The sequence below is a fragment of the Thermobia domestica genome, chromosome 3 (assembly GCF_964235325.1).
Source record: "Thermobia domestica chromosome 3, izTheDome1.hap1.1, whole genome shotgun sequence".
Lineage (NCBI taxonomy): Eukaryota > Metazoa > Arthropoda > Insecta > Zygentoma > Lepismatidae > Thermobia > Thermobia domestica.
The window spans coordinates 180,166,733-180,183,186 of record NC_137456.1 but is presented as its reverse complement, the minus strand read 5'-3'; the positions used below and the strand labels follow the sequence as shown (position 1 = coordinate 180,183,186).

Below are 16,454 nucleotides of genomic sequence, written 5' to 3'. Positions count from 1 at the left end.
TAGTAATAAACATGTTGGTATCATAAATTTCTGTTGATATAGAGAACTCTTAAAAAAGAAATAAGAACGAAGGGATTATATATTTTAGTGAAACTCTCTTCGTTGCACTCAGTATCTCACTTGGAAAGGTATTTGGAATCATGCATTGGTGGCTCGTGACAAAAGTCAAATCGGTAAAAAATATAGTTTTATCACTTCAAACTAAAGGAAGAAATCTCACCTGATGCACTAATTCTTGAGTATAATGTTTATTTCTTCCAACCAAGGAATCAGCCTACAAAGTATAGGAACACATTTAAAAATCACAAAATATCCCACTCAATTTAAACATATTTCTTTTATTGTATTACTTTGACCTTATTATGTACATAATAATACAAGATATAAAATATGTAAATTTACATAAACAGTATAAAGAATCTACAAATGATAAAATATATTCCATATTGATCACACCAACATAGAACATGTAGGAAACAGTTAAAAAAAAAGTTTCAAATGATAAATACAGAAATATCTTGCATAACGCTGTTACTCGGAATTGGTTCCCAGAAACGTCTGAAGAATGTAAATTAAATAAAACAAAATCCATTTATACACATAAAAGCTGTAAAAATAATGCGTAAAGTATTATCCTTTTCTTCAATTGCAGGGGGCCGTGGTGACTCAGTGGTGGAGAATTCACCTCTGGTGCATGGGGTCCCTGGTTCGATCCCAGCTCGCGCCAAGTGAACTTTGTGGTGGGCAAACACCGTGTGCGTGGGTTTCTTCGGGGTTCTCCCGTTTCCTCTCACTTCCTTCATTCCGCCATTTCATTCAATTCTCATCATCATCGTCTCCTTTAATCCAGCCGGCATAATCGCGGGACGTAAAACTAAAAGATTTCATTTAATTTCTTCAATTGCAAGAAAAAGATTATATCTTTCAGTTTTATGTCCCATAAATATGCCCTGTAGGCTAAAGGAGACAAGTGATTAATGAATGTGAATAGTTATGAAAGGAAATGATGGAATTATAATTGGGAGGAAACAGGAAAACGACAAAATCCGCGGACACGATGTTGTCCACCATAAACTCGCATGGCCTCGGGTCGAACAGAGACCCATCGCACCAGAGGTGAGCGCTGTGCCCCACTCTTTAACTCTATTTAATATCCTCGTATAACAAGCCAATACTCGACTCGACTTATACAATACAGGTATTTCTAACAATAGAAACATACATACTATTTACGTCTTTTATTTGGTTATTGTTACAAATCGGAATTGACAATCCTGTTGCCAATTAGTAAATAAGTAATAAAACTACGATAGAGCAAAGCCTGCGTTGTTTAAAAGTACGTTATGCAAGATATTCTTGTACTACATAAATAAAACTTGAAAGTATCCTATAAATAATAACAAAAATTCAGTCTATATAACAGCAAGACCATAGAATAATTAGACTATTCAGATCCATAAACATATATTCATTCCCAATATAAAACAACTTCTTAATAAACTTGGGAATTCTTAATATTTTTTATTTTCAGGTTTGACCTCTATTGGAAGATAAGTTTATAATTTGATCTCTTATACGACAATAGGTTAAAAAAGTACATTGTCTAACGGTAGCTAGATTATCTTTAGTTTTCTATCACAGTCATCTCTATTTTCCTTTCCTGAATTCAATTAAGTGTTCTATCATTATGTTAATGTGATTTAAGCTACAAGTCAATGTAACATTCTGAGTATACGAACGTATTTTTTATAAACGAAACGCTTAAAGTGACACCAATGAGACTCCCAAGAGCACTATAGTATTTGAACAAAATGTCGACTAGTATTGTGATAATACAATATCAGTTTTTTTTTTAAAAAAACGTAATGCTAGTACTGCCATATGAACATTGGAATGACTGCAACACCTGATTCCCCGAATCCCCAAGTCGCAACATTATTTATTAACATGTATGGTTAAATCTGGAGATCAGACTTCGAAGCAGATATCCTTCTCCATCTTTGCTGGGGAACTGAGTGAATAATGGTACAATATTCCTCTGGCAACCCTTCATGACTTATATAGTCTGCAGGCTAACACTAGTCCCTCACCGCATTAATAAGGCAAGTTTCATTTCCTTTATGTGTTTGCATTTTGATAAGTAGAAATGTGATTTTACTTTTTTTTTTATTTTCAAGAATATTAGTTAATATATTTAACTTGAAGAGATGATGCTCCACTATCTATTTCTAACCACGCTCTCTACTCGGTTCGTATTGCACGTAGTTGGAACATTTAGTAGGAGTATTATGAATTTCTAGAACAGGCCATAAGTAAAATTTTTAAAATGAACAGCCATATATATATCAGTGTCGGTTTCTCTTAAGTTTGGATGTTTGTACAAACCTCCTTCCAATATTTTCATTTTTTATTTATGCTAATCACTTTTCATTTTATTGTCAATATCGTCTTTCCTTAAAGAAGTATGTTTGAAACGGGCCTGGCTAATAGTTTTTTGCTTGAGAGTTTGACAAACTCCCCAGCTGGGCTACTGCGGGGGTTGCGAGGTGCCTCATAGATCCTTATAGTGCCTCATAAGAATCTATACGAGGGCTGTCTAAAAAGTATCCGACCTTTGGCCAGAAAAATAGTTGCGAATACCTGACAGATTTGGGACCCTAATCCCCTTCAAAATAGGCCCCTTGTGCTTCCACACACTTAGCCCACCGATCCTTCCACTGCTGGAAACATCGCTCGAAGTCTTCTTTTGGAATGTTGTTCAGCTCCGTCGTCGTGTTCCGCATTATGTCTTCTCTACTCTCAAAACGGGATCCCTTTAGAGGCGTCTTCAATTTTGGAAACAACCAGAAGTCACAAGGAGCCAGGTCTGGAGAGTAGGGAGGTTGGCGAACGGTTGTAATTCCATGTTTGGCTAAGAACGTATGGATCAATTGGGATGAATGTGCTGGGGCGTTGTCATGATGGACGTGCCAGTTCTTCGCTGTCCACATGTCTGGTCTTTTGCGCCGGACTGCGTCACGGAGTCGCCTGAGAACATCTTGATAGTACTCCTTTGTCACTGTTTGTCCTTCCGGTGCGTACTCGTGATGCACAATTCCACAGGCATCGAAGAAAACAGTCAGCAACACCTTGATTTTGCTTCGCACCTGCCGCGCTTTCTTCGGCCTTGGAGAATCGGCATGCTTCCATTGAGACGATTGTTGTTGTTTTGTTTCTGGGTCGTACCCGTACACCCATGACACATCTCCAGTTATCACGGACTTCAGATACCCAGGATCAGTGTTGGTGGTGTCCAGAAGGTCCTGTGCATCGTCAAAACGGGTGTCTTTTTGTTCCTGAGACAACAACTTGTGTACAAATTTAGCAGCCACTCGTTTCATGTTCAAATCGTCACGCAAAATTGCATGTGCAGAATCTTTACTCATTCCAACATCTTCTGCAATCTCCCGCACTGTCAAACGGCGATCTGCCATCACCAAATTTCGCACCCGCTCAACAACAGCTGCATTCCGAGCAGTTTGGGGCCTGCCGCTACGCTGCTCACTCTCGACTGATGTGCGGCCATCTTTGAATCGGTTGAACCATTGTTTAATTTGTGTTACACCCATCGCATCTTCTCCAAACACCTGCTGAATCTTACGAATTGTTTGGCTTTGAGAATCACCCAGCTTTCGTTCAGTCATCTTGCTCAATTCGTTCAGTCATCTTGCGAGAAACACTAAATCCGACGAACACTACCAACAGCACCTCACTTCGCGACCACCAGCTCAAGACTGGCACACGCGAACGCGGTGAAAAAATTCAAGCATGCGCATTAAGGTTCCTCCTTCCACCGTGCACGGTGGCGCCGCCTGAGAATCACTACTTTGCGTGGAAAAAATTAAGGTCGGATACTTTTTAGACAGACCTCGTACGTTTGCAGATCTTTTGTAAGCAAGTCTAACAACAAAAACAACTTTTCCAAAACAAAACGCTTTGGAACTGGAAATTCTCTACCGTTCCTCCCCTGCAGTATTGGTTGACACGGTCTCGCCTGAAGGGATGTGGTCCGCTCCTTCAAGTCGTGCACAGAGGAGAAAAAAAACTTGCGCCTTGCCTAAATGCAAGATTGCCAAGTGGTCATAACTATTGATTCTGTCAACCAAGTAAGGTGAAGGCAGCTATGGAGACAGCAAAGGCGACCCCGTGAAGAGTGAAGACAGATTGAGGGTGTCAATAGTTAATACACTCGTGTTTGAATGAGTAGAAATTTGTAGCATAGAGAGAATGTTTTCCTTTTCATATGTGTGGGTGAATGAGAGAGTTGGAGAGCAGTTTTTAGAAAAAGAGGGTTAATAGGAGAAGGGGTGAGAATTTAAAGGGGACTGCAATCTCTGTTGTCAACTCGACTGACCAATGTCCAATGTAGGAAACCCTTGTCTTTCTTCAGTTTCCTCTGCCGCCTACTATCACTCTCACGCCTTTGTCTGCTTAAGTAGGGGTAGCACCCTTCTCACTAAAAGATCTTTGGGGGAGTATGTGGATGGCTTCTTTTGGCGCAAAATAAATCACACCGGAAAAAATCATGTATTTAGGGTCGGACGGGAGTATGTTCATGATCAAATTGTCGAATCTGTTCGTACTTTGTACTGTTGTGTGTGTGTGTGTGTGTGTGCCGGTCTTTGTTGTTCATTTGAATGGTTGCTGTAATTGCATAATTACGTGTCTGTCCCTGATATACGTGAAGTGACAATGAATTCTGTAACGTCTCTGTTGAATGAGCCGTTTTCAAAAATAACTTTAGAAGCAAAGCTATTTAACAAACATTTACAAAGAAGTTCAATTTCAACTTGTACGAACAGCATGAGTAGTTATGTGGATGTGAAATTAAAAATGCTTTATTTTGTTTTCCGTGTTTGTTGTTTGCGGCGGGGGAAGATGCATAGAGTAAAAAGTGTGCTGTGGATATCCAGCATCTGCACAACAATTTTTTTTTTAAAAAAATAAAAAAAAACATGAAAATTCTTCAGCTCATATAAAACACGTTAATCTCACTGTGTTGGGAAATGTGAATATTGCTGCTCAGCTAGATGCTGGTTATAGGTGATCCATTGAGATTCATTATCAAAAAGTGACGCAAAACAGGTACGTGCTCAATATAATCAATTCGGTTTTGTGGCGTCTTCAAACTGGCTTTAAGAGGGCATGATGAAACAGACTTCTTCAAATCCATGCGTATTTAGTGGATTAATTAATTTCAGTGCTGAACTTGACAGCGCTCTTAAGAGTCATTTAGAAAACGCAACAATTTTTAAGGGTACGTCAAAAATCATACAAAATGAGCTTCTCCATTGCACGTTAGAAGTATATCATGAAGAAAGCGCTATTATTGTTTATACTATTATTATAATAATAATATTATTAATAATAATAATATTTATTATTATTATTAAATTATTATTATTTATAATATTAATAATAATGAAAAACGAGGTCATATATTGTGCACCACCTAAAATTCAAAGCACGAGCCGCCACTGCTATATAGGTAGATAGATAGAGTCGGAATGTAAACAAGTAAATAAGAGTTTGTGTGACTTTTTCTAAAATATCTAGTTTGCCGTTAAAATAATATTCATGATATAATGGAATGATAAGCTTCATACACAAGACTCCATCTTCCACTCTTTGTACAGTTAAGAGAAGTAAATTTTGTCAAAATGTCCTTTAACTAAATTCAGAATGCTCTATTGAGTAATGTAATTTTCAACTTGCGTAACACGCTGGAAGTCGAATTTGTTTAAATAGAATGTTGTAATTTTGATTTAGATTAGAAACATAAGAAAGAAAACAAAATTGCTTTGTTTCAAACATCTTCTAAAAGTGCTCTCTCCCTACCTATATAATGGTACCAAAAGTGCAACGATAGCTGCTTTACATGAATGCCTAATTTCCAATTTCGTCACCAGGTGCATATTTTTTTCTTAGTAAAAATAATACTATAGGCATGAGATAATCAAAATTATTAATGAAATATATTAGGGTAAAGTATTATAATTACGTGTCCCTTTTCAGGTACTAAATGCTGTTGAGAATGATGTGAACTGGTATGAATATCACAGAAGACATAAACCCCAAAGTGAAAGTTCATGCAAAGTCCAATCTTCCGATTCTTCTATGTAAAATCCGTGCATGGATGCAGGTTTGTCACACATCAGCGAGCTCATTGATATATTGGCAACATTAGCATTTTCATGTAGCAGCGTATTGTCATTCTGATGAAATTTCAGCAATGTTAACGTGTAACAATCGCAGTTAAGGCTTTTACTGTTCATGTACATGTTCACGCTCAAATTTTCATCCTCAGAAACGGGTGTAATTTCTTTATCTTTCAGGATAATTTTAGATATATTATTATAACTAAGGTCTATTAACAAATTCTTGGATCTATAAGTAAAATCAATCGATGAAAGATTAGTTAATCTATTGTGAGAAATATTAAGTGTTTCTAAGTTTTCCCAAGTTCTAAAAACTTCGTATATTTTGTCATGATTTGTATTTGACAATCCAATATATTTAGCTGATGGTGCAAGTAGTGCATACGGAAAATATGAAACTGGATAATTTCCAAATGGTACGGCTGCACTGATTCGAAAAAGTACATGATAAGCTATAATTAACTTTTTGTTGTTGTTTAAATAGAGAACTTCTAGTTTAGATAAAAAATATCTCATATGAAAATATCCTAACTGATTAGAAGATAGATCCAGTTCTTCTATATCCCTAGATGATATTATATATTGTGTATCCCATCTGTCAACTAAATTATAACTTAAATTTAGTTTCTTGATATCTTTCAGAGGATATAAAATTACAGATACATTTGTTACGTTATTCTGACTTAGATCTAGAGATTGTAGTTTAGTTAAGTGTTTAAAAGCATTAGAATCTATGTAATTTATTTTGTTCTGTTTTAAATCTAAGATTTCCAATTCAGTTAGGTTCTCAAATAAAAATTGATCAACGAGTGATAAATTATTGCCGCGTAATGATAACGATCTAAGTTTTCTGTTTTGTAAAACATGTGGTTGGATCACTGAAATTCCATTACGGTCAAGAAAGAGAGATTCAAGTTTCATTGAATTGTTGAGAAAGTTATTTGGTAAGAAGCGGAAAGAATTTTGTCCTAAGTCAATGGCAACCAAATTAATAGCCCCTTTCAAAAAATCTTCTGGAATATTATCAATGCTACAGTTTCTTAGTCCCAAAACATGCAACGAAGTAATATCAACGAAAACTATTTTGTTTGGAATTGATGGTATATTGTTATGTGATAGCAAGATTGAGGTAACTGTCGAAGGATAAATAATATTGTCTGTAATTGACAAGTTATTACTAGTCATGTCCAATGTGGTAATTGACGGAAATACACTTGAAATATCAGATTCTATTATTCTTATCTTGTTTGACTGCACATTTATAGAATGAATGCTCTCAGATACCGAAAATGCTTCTTTAGTAAATCTACTTATTTCGTTGTTTTCCAAAGTTAATGTTTCTAAGTTGATCAAATTACCAAATATATTATCTGGAAGTGCTCGAATTCTATTGTCGTGTAGATTCAAAGTCTTCAAATTGTTTAGTGTTTTAAACAAATTGGGGTTAAGATTGATCAATTTGTTTCCAGCCAATGACAATTCTTCAAGTAAAATTAAATTTTGAAAAATATCTCCTTGTAAATCTGTCAATTTGTTGCTTGATAAGTCTAAATCTGTTAAGTTCGTAGTATTTTCAAAGAAACCATTTGGAAGTGTTGAACAATTTGAATAAGATACCCACAAAAATTGAAGAGATTTCGGTAACAATCCGCGAGGTAGATCAACTACATTATGATACAAAATATTAAGTTCAAGGGTCGTATCCAAATCAGATAATGTCTCATTGTCAAAGTTCAGTGTGGAGTTATGGTCACCAGTAAAAAAGATAAATAACTCAGCATTGGCAACACTGAGGACTAACTTCACTGCATCTTTAACTTGTTTTATGAATTGTCCATTTACATTACAGTCCTTGATTTGAATTTGAAAATAATTTCCAGGAGGAACGATCGTAAAGAGATCTGAAGGTATTTGGGGTACTGATGAACTCAAACAATTCAAAACAACTGTCAACTTTACAGCAAAACTTCTAGAAAGAGTAAAATTCACGTAAAAGTCATTTGCACATCGAATTACAGTGTATTGAACTGAGTGATATATTTCACAACTTTTTATACTGTAGTTGAGGTGTTGTATCGGTGAAAACTGTGTGATATTGTTATCAAGTGCAGCCCGAATGGCTACTACTAAACACAGAAAACATAGCAAATTTAATACAAGTTTATTGCTCATGTTAATTTGTTTCACTTAATTTTGCGAATTTTAAAGTAAGCCAGAGAGAATGTTTCACTTATAAGAGCTATTGCAAACTTAAAACAAGTACTTCTGTATTGATTCATTCACATTCGCATTATGACAAGGAAAATGTTTGGTATATTCAATCTGTGTGAGTATGCAACTGAATGTACGTACCATTACTTTATGCCCAGAAAAAGAAAAAGAAAATCTAAACACAAAACAAGCATAATATAATTTATCTATTGAATGAGAATTACAATGTATAGCAAAAAAAATATAAGATGATATAATGAAGACTCCACACCTATAGAGCTTAAGTTGTAAAGAAAAAAGTGAAGTATATAACTTACACAATAGCAAAAAGTTACTTAAAACTTTGTATTACATATCCTCTGATTTGGACACCACAATAACATACAGCTCCTTTCTAATTATAACAGCACTAATATTCGAAATATTGTAGCACGCAATATATTGTGAAATTCAGTGTTAAATATTGTCTATCAAACCAAGTCTTCGAAGATTTTAAAGGAATACTTCACTCATGTCAGACGAGCCAAGTATTGTTCAGTTTTTGCATTCCTCACAAAGAGAAACAGGTGATTCAGATATGGCTCTTATGCTTGCACTAGTTGAGATTGATATAACAACGGGTCCTGAAATATAAAAAATTATTATTATTATTATTATTATTATTATTATTATTATTATTATTATTATTATTATTATTATTATTATTATTATTATTATTATTATTATGGAATTGCTTAGAAAAGATATGTTAGTGCTACAGATTTTCTTCTTTATAATGATTAAGTGCTTGTTAGTAGAGGCAGGCTGGTAGAGGTTTAAAAATCTTCGACAGTTTTCTTTATATTGGAAAAATTATCAGATACTCCAAAAATTCTGTCGAATTTTGACTCTATAACGAGAAAGGTGATAACGTGATGTAAAATATAAATGGAAAATCAGAAATAGTCTTCACCTCCAACAATAACCTGACTCCAATGCTTGGGAGGACTATGGACCCACGGTGTAAAATTAAGTACATAGAACCACGTCCATGTTTTCCAGCGTTAGAAATTTTTCAGCGGGCCCATGTCTTCGTCGAATGTTTGCAACCGTCGTCCCTGCAGTGTTTGTTGTCTAATAAGTGGAAAATTGTAATCCATGGGAAATATGAAGTATACACTTGCGATTTCGAACTAAACCGGATGAAGAATGTACTAAAATAAATAAATAAAAACACCTCTGTGGTTCATAAGCACTGAACCAATGGTTTTTAATTTTTCATTCATACATTCCAATATTTCTATTGATCATCTGGCCAGGTAGCCGCTGTTCACAATATGCGACACTACGAGCAGTCTGTCTTATTTTGATGCAATACCGTAAGATTTGCACCAGATTTAATGAATTTTAAAGAAAATCGCATGTAACTTACAAACGTAATGATTTAGAACACTGTATTTAAACATATAATGGCTAGATATATAAGGAAAACATTTGACAAGTGCATTACTAAACATTTAGTATGACTATAATAATTTAAATATAAATTCTGGTGCAGGTGGGGATACTATGCGCAACATACAAAAAAGTATGTTCAACATACAAACATAATATTTCTGTGCAATGTTTTCCCTTCAGTATTTATACATTTCACTCCCTACATAAAACTGCATGCGATCTACAAATATTGATATTAGAATGATAGTAGACTACTAGTATCAGTACTTAGTATGAATTATCGATATTTGTAAAGAAAATTATGTATTTTCTGGTACCAGCACAGGAATCACTTTCTAATAGTTTAGCATATGTCCCATAAAAGTGCCAACTCAGGAACAGAAAAAATCCCCGTACGAACTGATTTCCCTTAGTTGCTCTTTACGTCCAAGAATTAGTGGTGGGTCCAAAACCATTTTTTTTATTTTCGGTTTTCTCCAAAGCCGGTTCGGCTTTTCACCGGATCCGGTTTCGGTTTTCTTCAAAACCGGTTCCGGTTTTTTCCAAAATTTGTTCTATTTCTGACCAAAATAATGTTTCGTTGTTCACCGGAAATCGATTCTGTTTCTACAGAAAAAGTTTTATTTGTTTTTCTAAAAGTTTTCAAGTTGGAGAAAACCGAAATGTCGGTGCTTCAGGTTTCGGTTTTTCTAGAAACCGGTTTCCGGTTTTTATAAAAACCGGTGTAGCGCCCAGGAAAGACTCCAAGTCCCAATCTTTACCCCCTCATAAATCATAGTTGTAAAATGTCAATAAAACAGCAGATGGTTTTTTGAAACGAAGACCTTTGAGGTACAAGTTTTGTAGTCATACATGGTTGCCAGTGCAAGGACTGCAGAGAGGAGATACTTTGTCCAACCATAGAATATTTATGTACCCCCAATAAAATAAGGAAAAGACACGGAGCAATAAAACTACCACACGTCTTGACCACAAATTATTTTTGCTGAAGACGGTAAGAGAGGAAAAATTGGCACGCGACACATTGAGTGACAGGTAATAAATCAACCGCTCAATGCGGAGAATCGGTCTCTTGAAAAATCTTCTATATTAATCAATACATTTTACTTTTTGTAAAATATTAATGCTTTCACATGATAAATAAAACTGTCACTGTTCATTGTATCAGTCATAAGCATATACTGTATGTTTTTTAAATCAATTGATCAGTGTTGACAAATTATGTTCCAGACTGCAAATGTTATCTTTCTGTATTATTAAAATTAAGTTACTTGAAATGAAATTTAGTAATTGAATCAGTGGTGTTATTTATTTGTTTATGCCCCCTAAGCTTGAGATGTATAATGAAATACTAATGGAAAACATTCATTAGTAGATAACATTACTCCAGAGTCCCAATTGAAACCTGAAATATTACTCCAGAATATATTTCAATTAAATTCAACTTCTTTAGTCATTACGCAACACTAAGGTTATGAAGGACGAAACGTGGGCCTTGAACATTAGTAGATAACATTACTCCAGAATCCCAATTGAAACCTGAAATGTTACTCCAGAATATATTTCAATTAAATTCAATTTCTTTAGTCATTACGCAACACCAAGGTTATGAAGGACGGAAAGTGGGCCTTGAACATTAGTAGATAACATTACTTCAAAGTCCCAGTTGAAATCTGAAATGTTACTCCAGAAAATAGATTTCAATTAAATTCAATTTCTTTAGTCATTACCCAACACCAAGGTTATGAAGGACGGAACGTGGGCCTTGAACCGCAACTGGAGCTTGAACCAACTGTAGTTGGCGGGTGTACAGACTATCATATAAGATCAACTTTCTCAGAATAAGCTGTTTCCCACTACACTGTCTCACTTTCCAGAGAGTTGGATTACAGGATGACGCAACTGTCCTCACCAACTCAAATAATCTAAATTAAAAATATATCGAATACTTAAGTCTTTTAAAAATAAATAAATGAATAACCTAACCATTCTTTCTGAGTTTTATAAATTTCTGTCGAAGGGGCATATATCTGATACGTGCTTGCTTATTGTTTAAGAACAGCAAGACATTATTTTGGAGTTACCTTTTGATTAATTTTAAAAATGCCTTCAAAATGATTCGTTTCTTGGCCTGTTTGTCATTACTGATATACACAGGTGCGTATTTAGGTTAGGGTAACCGGTTCCCGAACTTAAGCAGACGCTTAAATTAATTATCGTTTTAGGCCTTAGGATTGCAGCCGTTGAGTACATAGAGGGAGCAGAGTTGAGTAATGTTACGTATAGGGTTTATATGCAGGGACATAACATGGCTGGTGCAATAGTAGGACGTAGAGCAAAGAATGAGTAATGACACCACTGGCGTAACTTCTGTGTAGACAGGGTGGACAAAAGTCACGGGCTCCGAGTCCCGTTCAGATGGTGAGGGGACCCAAGGTAGGCAGGTACTCCTATTAAAATAAACGACTGGATCACTTCTAACCTATACCTACCTACTAAGTTTCATTCAGCCATGGGTCTTTGTAAGTAAAAATAGCCAAGTAGTTACCGCCAAGGGCGCCGATCTGAGGGGCCGAAGGGGACCGGGCCCCCCAAAGCTTACGTGGCCCCCTGTATTTTATGAATATGTATTTTTATGTGTACTTTTTATTGTTATATGTATTCTTATATGTATTTTTTTATAAATGCCGCCCCCCAAAGTTACAGAGAAATCGGCGCCCTTGATTACTGCTATCTTCTGCTATCTTCTGCTATTTTTTTCTGCTATCTTCTACATTGTATATGTTATTCTTGGATTTTCTATACTTTGTTCATAATCACAAGTGTTCGAACTGAGTTCATCCTATACTGTGGAGAGAATTAGACTACAGACGGGGGGAGTGTATTCATACAAGGCGGCAAAGTTGTAATCTCTGTATACTGTTTCAATATAATTTTCACATTAAAGACTGATAATACACTGAGGTAAGAAATATGATTAAGGGGACTTCATGTAAACTGTTAAAGTAAGCGTATTATAGCGAGGTATTTGCTTTACATATATTTGGCAGGAAATCCATTCACAAGTCAGGAAGGAACTGACTCTCCAGAATTGAGTTTTCTTATTGATAGGAGAAATCAACGTATATTTCAGAGAATTCATTTCCTGGAAAGTCAGTTTCCTCGAAACTTGTCTTCTGGGAGGAAGGCGGGCCAACGTTCTAGAACCCTGCCCACATGTAATGTTCAAGGCACAGAGAGATGGTTAGAACGGTTCAAATAGTTCATAACGGATTAGAGTCGAATACACCGTATGTCACACAGCATGCGAAATCGTCCCAACCTAGGCGGGAGCAAATATTCCTTCTCAAATGTGAAAAAGGAAAATTAAAATTTCACTTTTTCGGAGTCTCTAGTGGTGGGAGGAAAATCCGCATCGCTCCGTGATTTCTCACCCTGATGTCACAGTATAAGACTAATTGCTAATAACTACAACGTCCGTCATTTATTTGTGTACGACAGTGAAGTTAACTGGAAATTAACTTATTATCCCACAGTCATTTCCTAGCAACAGAAACTGCAAATATATACAGCAGTTTCTATATATTTGCCTAAGCCTCCCGCGTGTTCTTCAAGGAAAAAAAAACTAATGGGAGCAATGAAAAATCTCTCTTTGTTTTAATATTTTACACTATTACACTTGAATTTAGGTTAGGTTGTGTATCGGCTGACTTTTAGTACCCTCCCACAAATTGTTTAGTAATGTTGGTACCTCTGAGTAGAACGCTGCTAGGAAAAGATTCACATTTGGTTTTGCTGCGTTCTTATACAGTATATAAAGAGATAAATAAAACTATGTATACTAAATACACAAATCGAGTTCAATAGTTATTTAACAGAAATATTCCATTATTATAGTGTTTATCTCAAAATCTTTATTTGTTAAATACAACCCTTAGAAAGATTCCTTGCACTTTTCAAGCTGAGAGCCCACACCTTCATTGTCTACGGGCCTCACCTGTTCTTGTTTCGCCACTGAATGACATAAATTTCACCTAGTACAGGTAATTAAAGCGGTCTGGTCCAAAGTGTGTATGCTGCACTACAAATCACGTCTTTGATTTATCCCTCTAATTTCTCTATACCTATTTCATTCGCTTCAGTCTTCCTCTCTTCTCTATTTTCGCGCTCGTTATCACATTTCTCCGGGAGGGCTCATGCCCTACTAACCGTTTTTCCGCATACAATTAAAAAGTATATATTCGCTTATTTGTGTACTGTCTCTGTGTCCATTTTGGTTGCAATCCTGCGTGGATTTAGATACTTTTAAAATATCTTCAATTAAAAGTTTTGATATTTCGTGGTCATAAACTCGGAGGGACCTGCGCTTCACAAAACGATTTGTCAAGAAAAATAAGAGTCATATTCCCTTATTTTAAGTTTACTATATCTGTGTGCAATTTCATTTGACTCGGTTTACATTTTCCTGTGCTCTTGGCGCCTACTTTCACACTTTTGGGTGGGAGTTTTCACTTCAAGAACCATTTTTTTCGCAGAAAATAAACTCATATTCCCTTATTTTATGTGTACTCTTTCTGTACACAGTTTTGTAACAGTGCTCCATGTACGTTATAATCCTCCATTTTTCAACTACCGTCATTAGAAATTTCGATATTTCCTAGTTGTAAGTTTGTTATAAGTTTGTAGAGCCTGAGGTATTTAAAACCATTTGCCAAGGACAATGCCAAACATGTATTCCCTAATTGTACGTCTACTATCTAACTGTTCGTAATTTAATTTGCCTCGGTCTACTTCTTCCTGCATTTTTGAAGCCTACTCTCAATTTTTTGGATGGTGTATTGCAGAGATAGAGTGGGTTAGTGGGTCGGTGGGTCAAGTAGGTCAAGTTTTCTGAGTGGGTCAGTGGGTCGGTGGGTCAAGTAGGTCAAGTTTTCTGAGTGGGTCGGTGGGTCAAGTAGGTCAAGTTTTCTGAGTGGGTCAGTGGGTCGTGGGTCAACAGCATGTGACCCACTGTGACCCATCACCCACCATGACCCACTGCGATCCACCACCCACCGTGACCCACTGCGACCCACCACCCACAATGACCCACTGCGACCCACCTACTCAGTATGACCTACCAACTCACTCCTGCCCACTGTTTGCTTAATTGCTTACCATTTGGGAGGTCAGTGAGATCTCCAGTGTGTCTCATTTAATCTTTATATGCAATTTACCAAGGTCGTATGTTAAATACCAGGTGTAATATGAAATATTCAATTTCAGTGTGTAAATGGTGCACCAGTGAAAGCAATTCTTATTCTCGATATCAGAAAGAAAGTGTTTGTTGTTAAATGGAATCAGTGTGTGTTTCCGTAATCTAACCTACCAGTCAAGCTGGAGAATAAATCTATATCAACTACCAGTTTCTGTTTTCCTGTGTGGTGAGTACCCTATTGCTAATTCTGATGTTTTCTTTCAGGATCGAGAGTTAAGGAAACATTAACTCCTTTAATTCCAGTATTTCTGACCATCTTCCTGAATGGGGCCCAGGAAGGCTTCGCCCCAGAGAACCAAACTACCCGGCTATGAGTATAAAGGGTAAACAAGCAGGCTGCTACCTGTTCATTTGAATTTTTTTATTAACCTTATTAAATTACCATACCCTTTACAAGTAGCTGCAGAGACCATAGCTGTGGTAACAAAATCCCTGAGATATTAAAAAATTAAAACCCTGAGATGTCATTTTGTTTTATCTATTTTCTCATGCTCATGAAAGTAATAAGTGTGGTAGTGGCGGCTCCAGCAGGAGGTCACCTTTGAATCTCCAAGTGGGGATTTGCATAATTAAGAGCATTAATTAGTATTTTTAATTAATATTTAATTCCATTGGAAAATTCCCTCGTCACTCCACCACCTTTCACAAGGAAGCTGCCTTTCTGCATAAGGCACTTCACACCACTTCATTGTAGACAGTATCTTCTGAAGACTGGTAAATTTGTCTGCGTTTTACTTTGAAGACCTTCATTTCCCTTCCTTTTTCATTTGTTTCTGTCTACTTACCTGAGGTATCTAAGTGAAAAAAGAACTTCAGGCACTTTTCGATATTGATATTTGTAATTGTAATAATAGCAATACGACGTATACTACTACTTTGTTTTCGAGGCCTGTGAGTTTTTAGAGGAGCTAACTACTGAAAAAAAATTTTTGAATCACTGTAATATATAAATTATTATATAAAAAAATGAATGTAACCAGGGCTGGATCCAGGATTGTCTGAGGGGGGTGCACCAACAACTACCAAAATAACCAATCACACCGAAACTTCAAAATATCATGTGGCAATATTCTTTGTGCCTGACAACGATGATACATAGAAGGAAGGGAGAGGAGAATTTTAAAGAGGGTCGCAAGTGTTATGCAGGAAAAAAATTTCTTCTCTCCTCCAGGTTTCTGTTTTCTTCCCTTTGGTGAATCCTTTTCCTTCAACCTTTTGACAATCGACTTAAACTATTGCTTTTGCAAAACTCTGCTTTCTTTTAAGCAAGCTTCTCATTTTAGATAGTGTATATTTACAACGAATGGGGGGTGCACGTGCACCTTTGCACCCCTCTAAATCCGGCTCTGAAT

The 16,454-nt window shown here is 36.1% G+C and overlaps 1 protein-coding gene across 2 annotated transcripts in view; it reads right to left on the bottom strand.

Annotated features, from left to right (window-relative positions):
- Positions 1-214: 214 nt before the first annotated feature.
- Positions 215-16,454, bottom strand: part of LOC145680892 (uncharacterized) — a 43,969-nt gene continuing 27,729 nt past the window's right edge. The window contains exons 2-3 of one of the 2 annotated variants that reach the window (XR_014130691.1): positions 8,726-9,031; positions 215-274 (exon numbers count right to left, since the gene is read on the bottom strand). Coding sequence is in view for 1 of the 2 variants with exons in the window: in XM_081752051.1 (XP_081608177.1) it covers positions 6,096-8,369 (2,274 nt within the window). In the remaining variant the exon portion in view is untranslated. Of the gene's footprint in view, positions 275-4,372; positions 9,032-16,454 lie in introns of those variants that run through there. The other variant, XM_081752051.1, reaches the window with a different exon arrangement.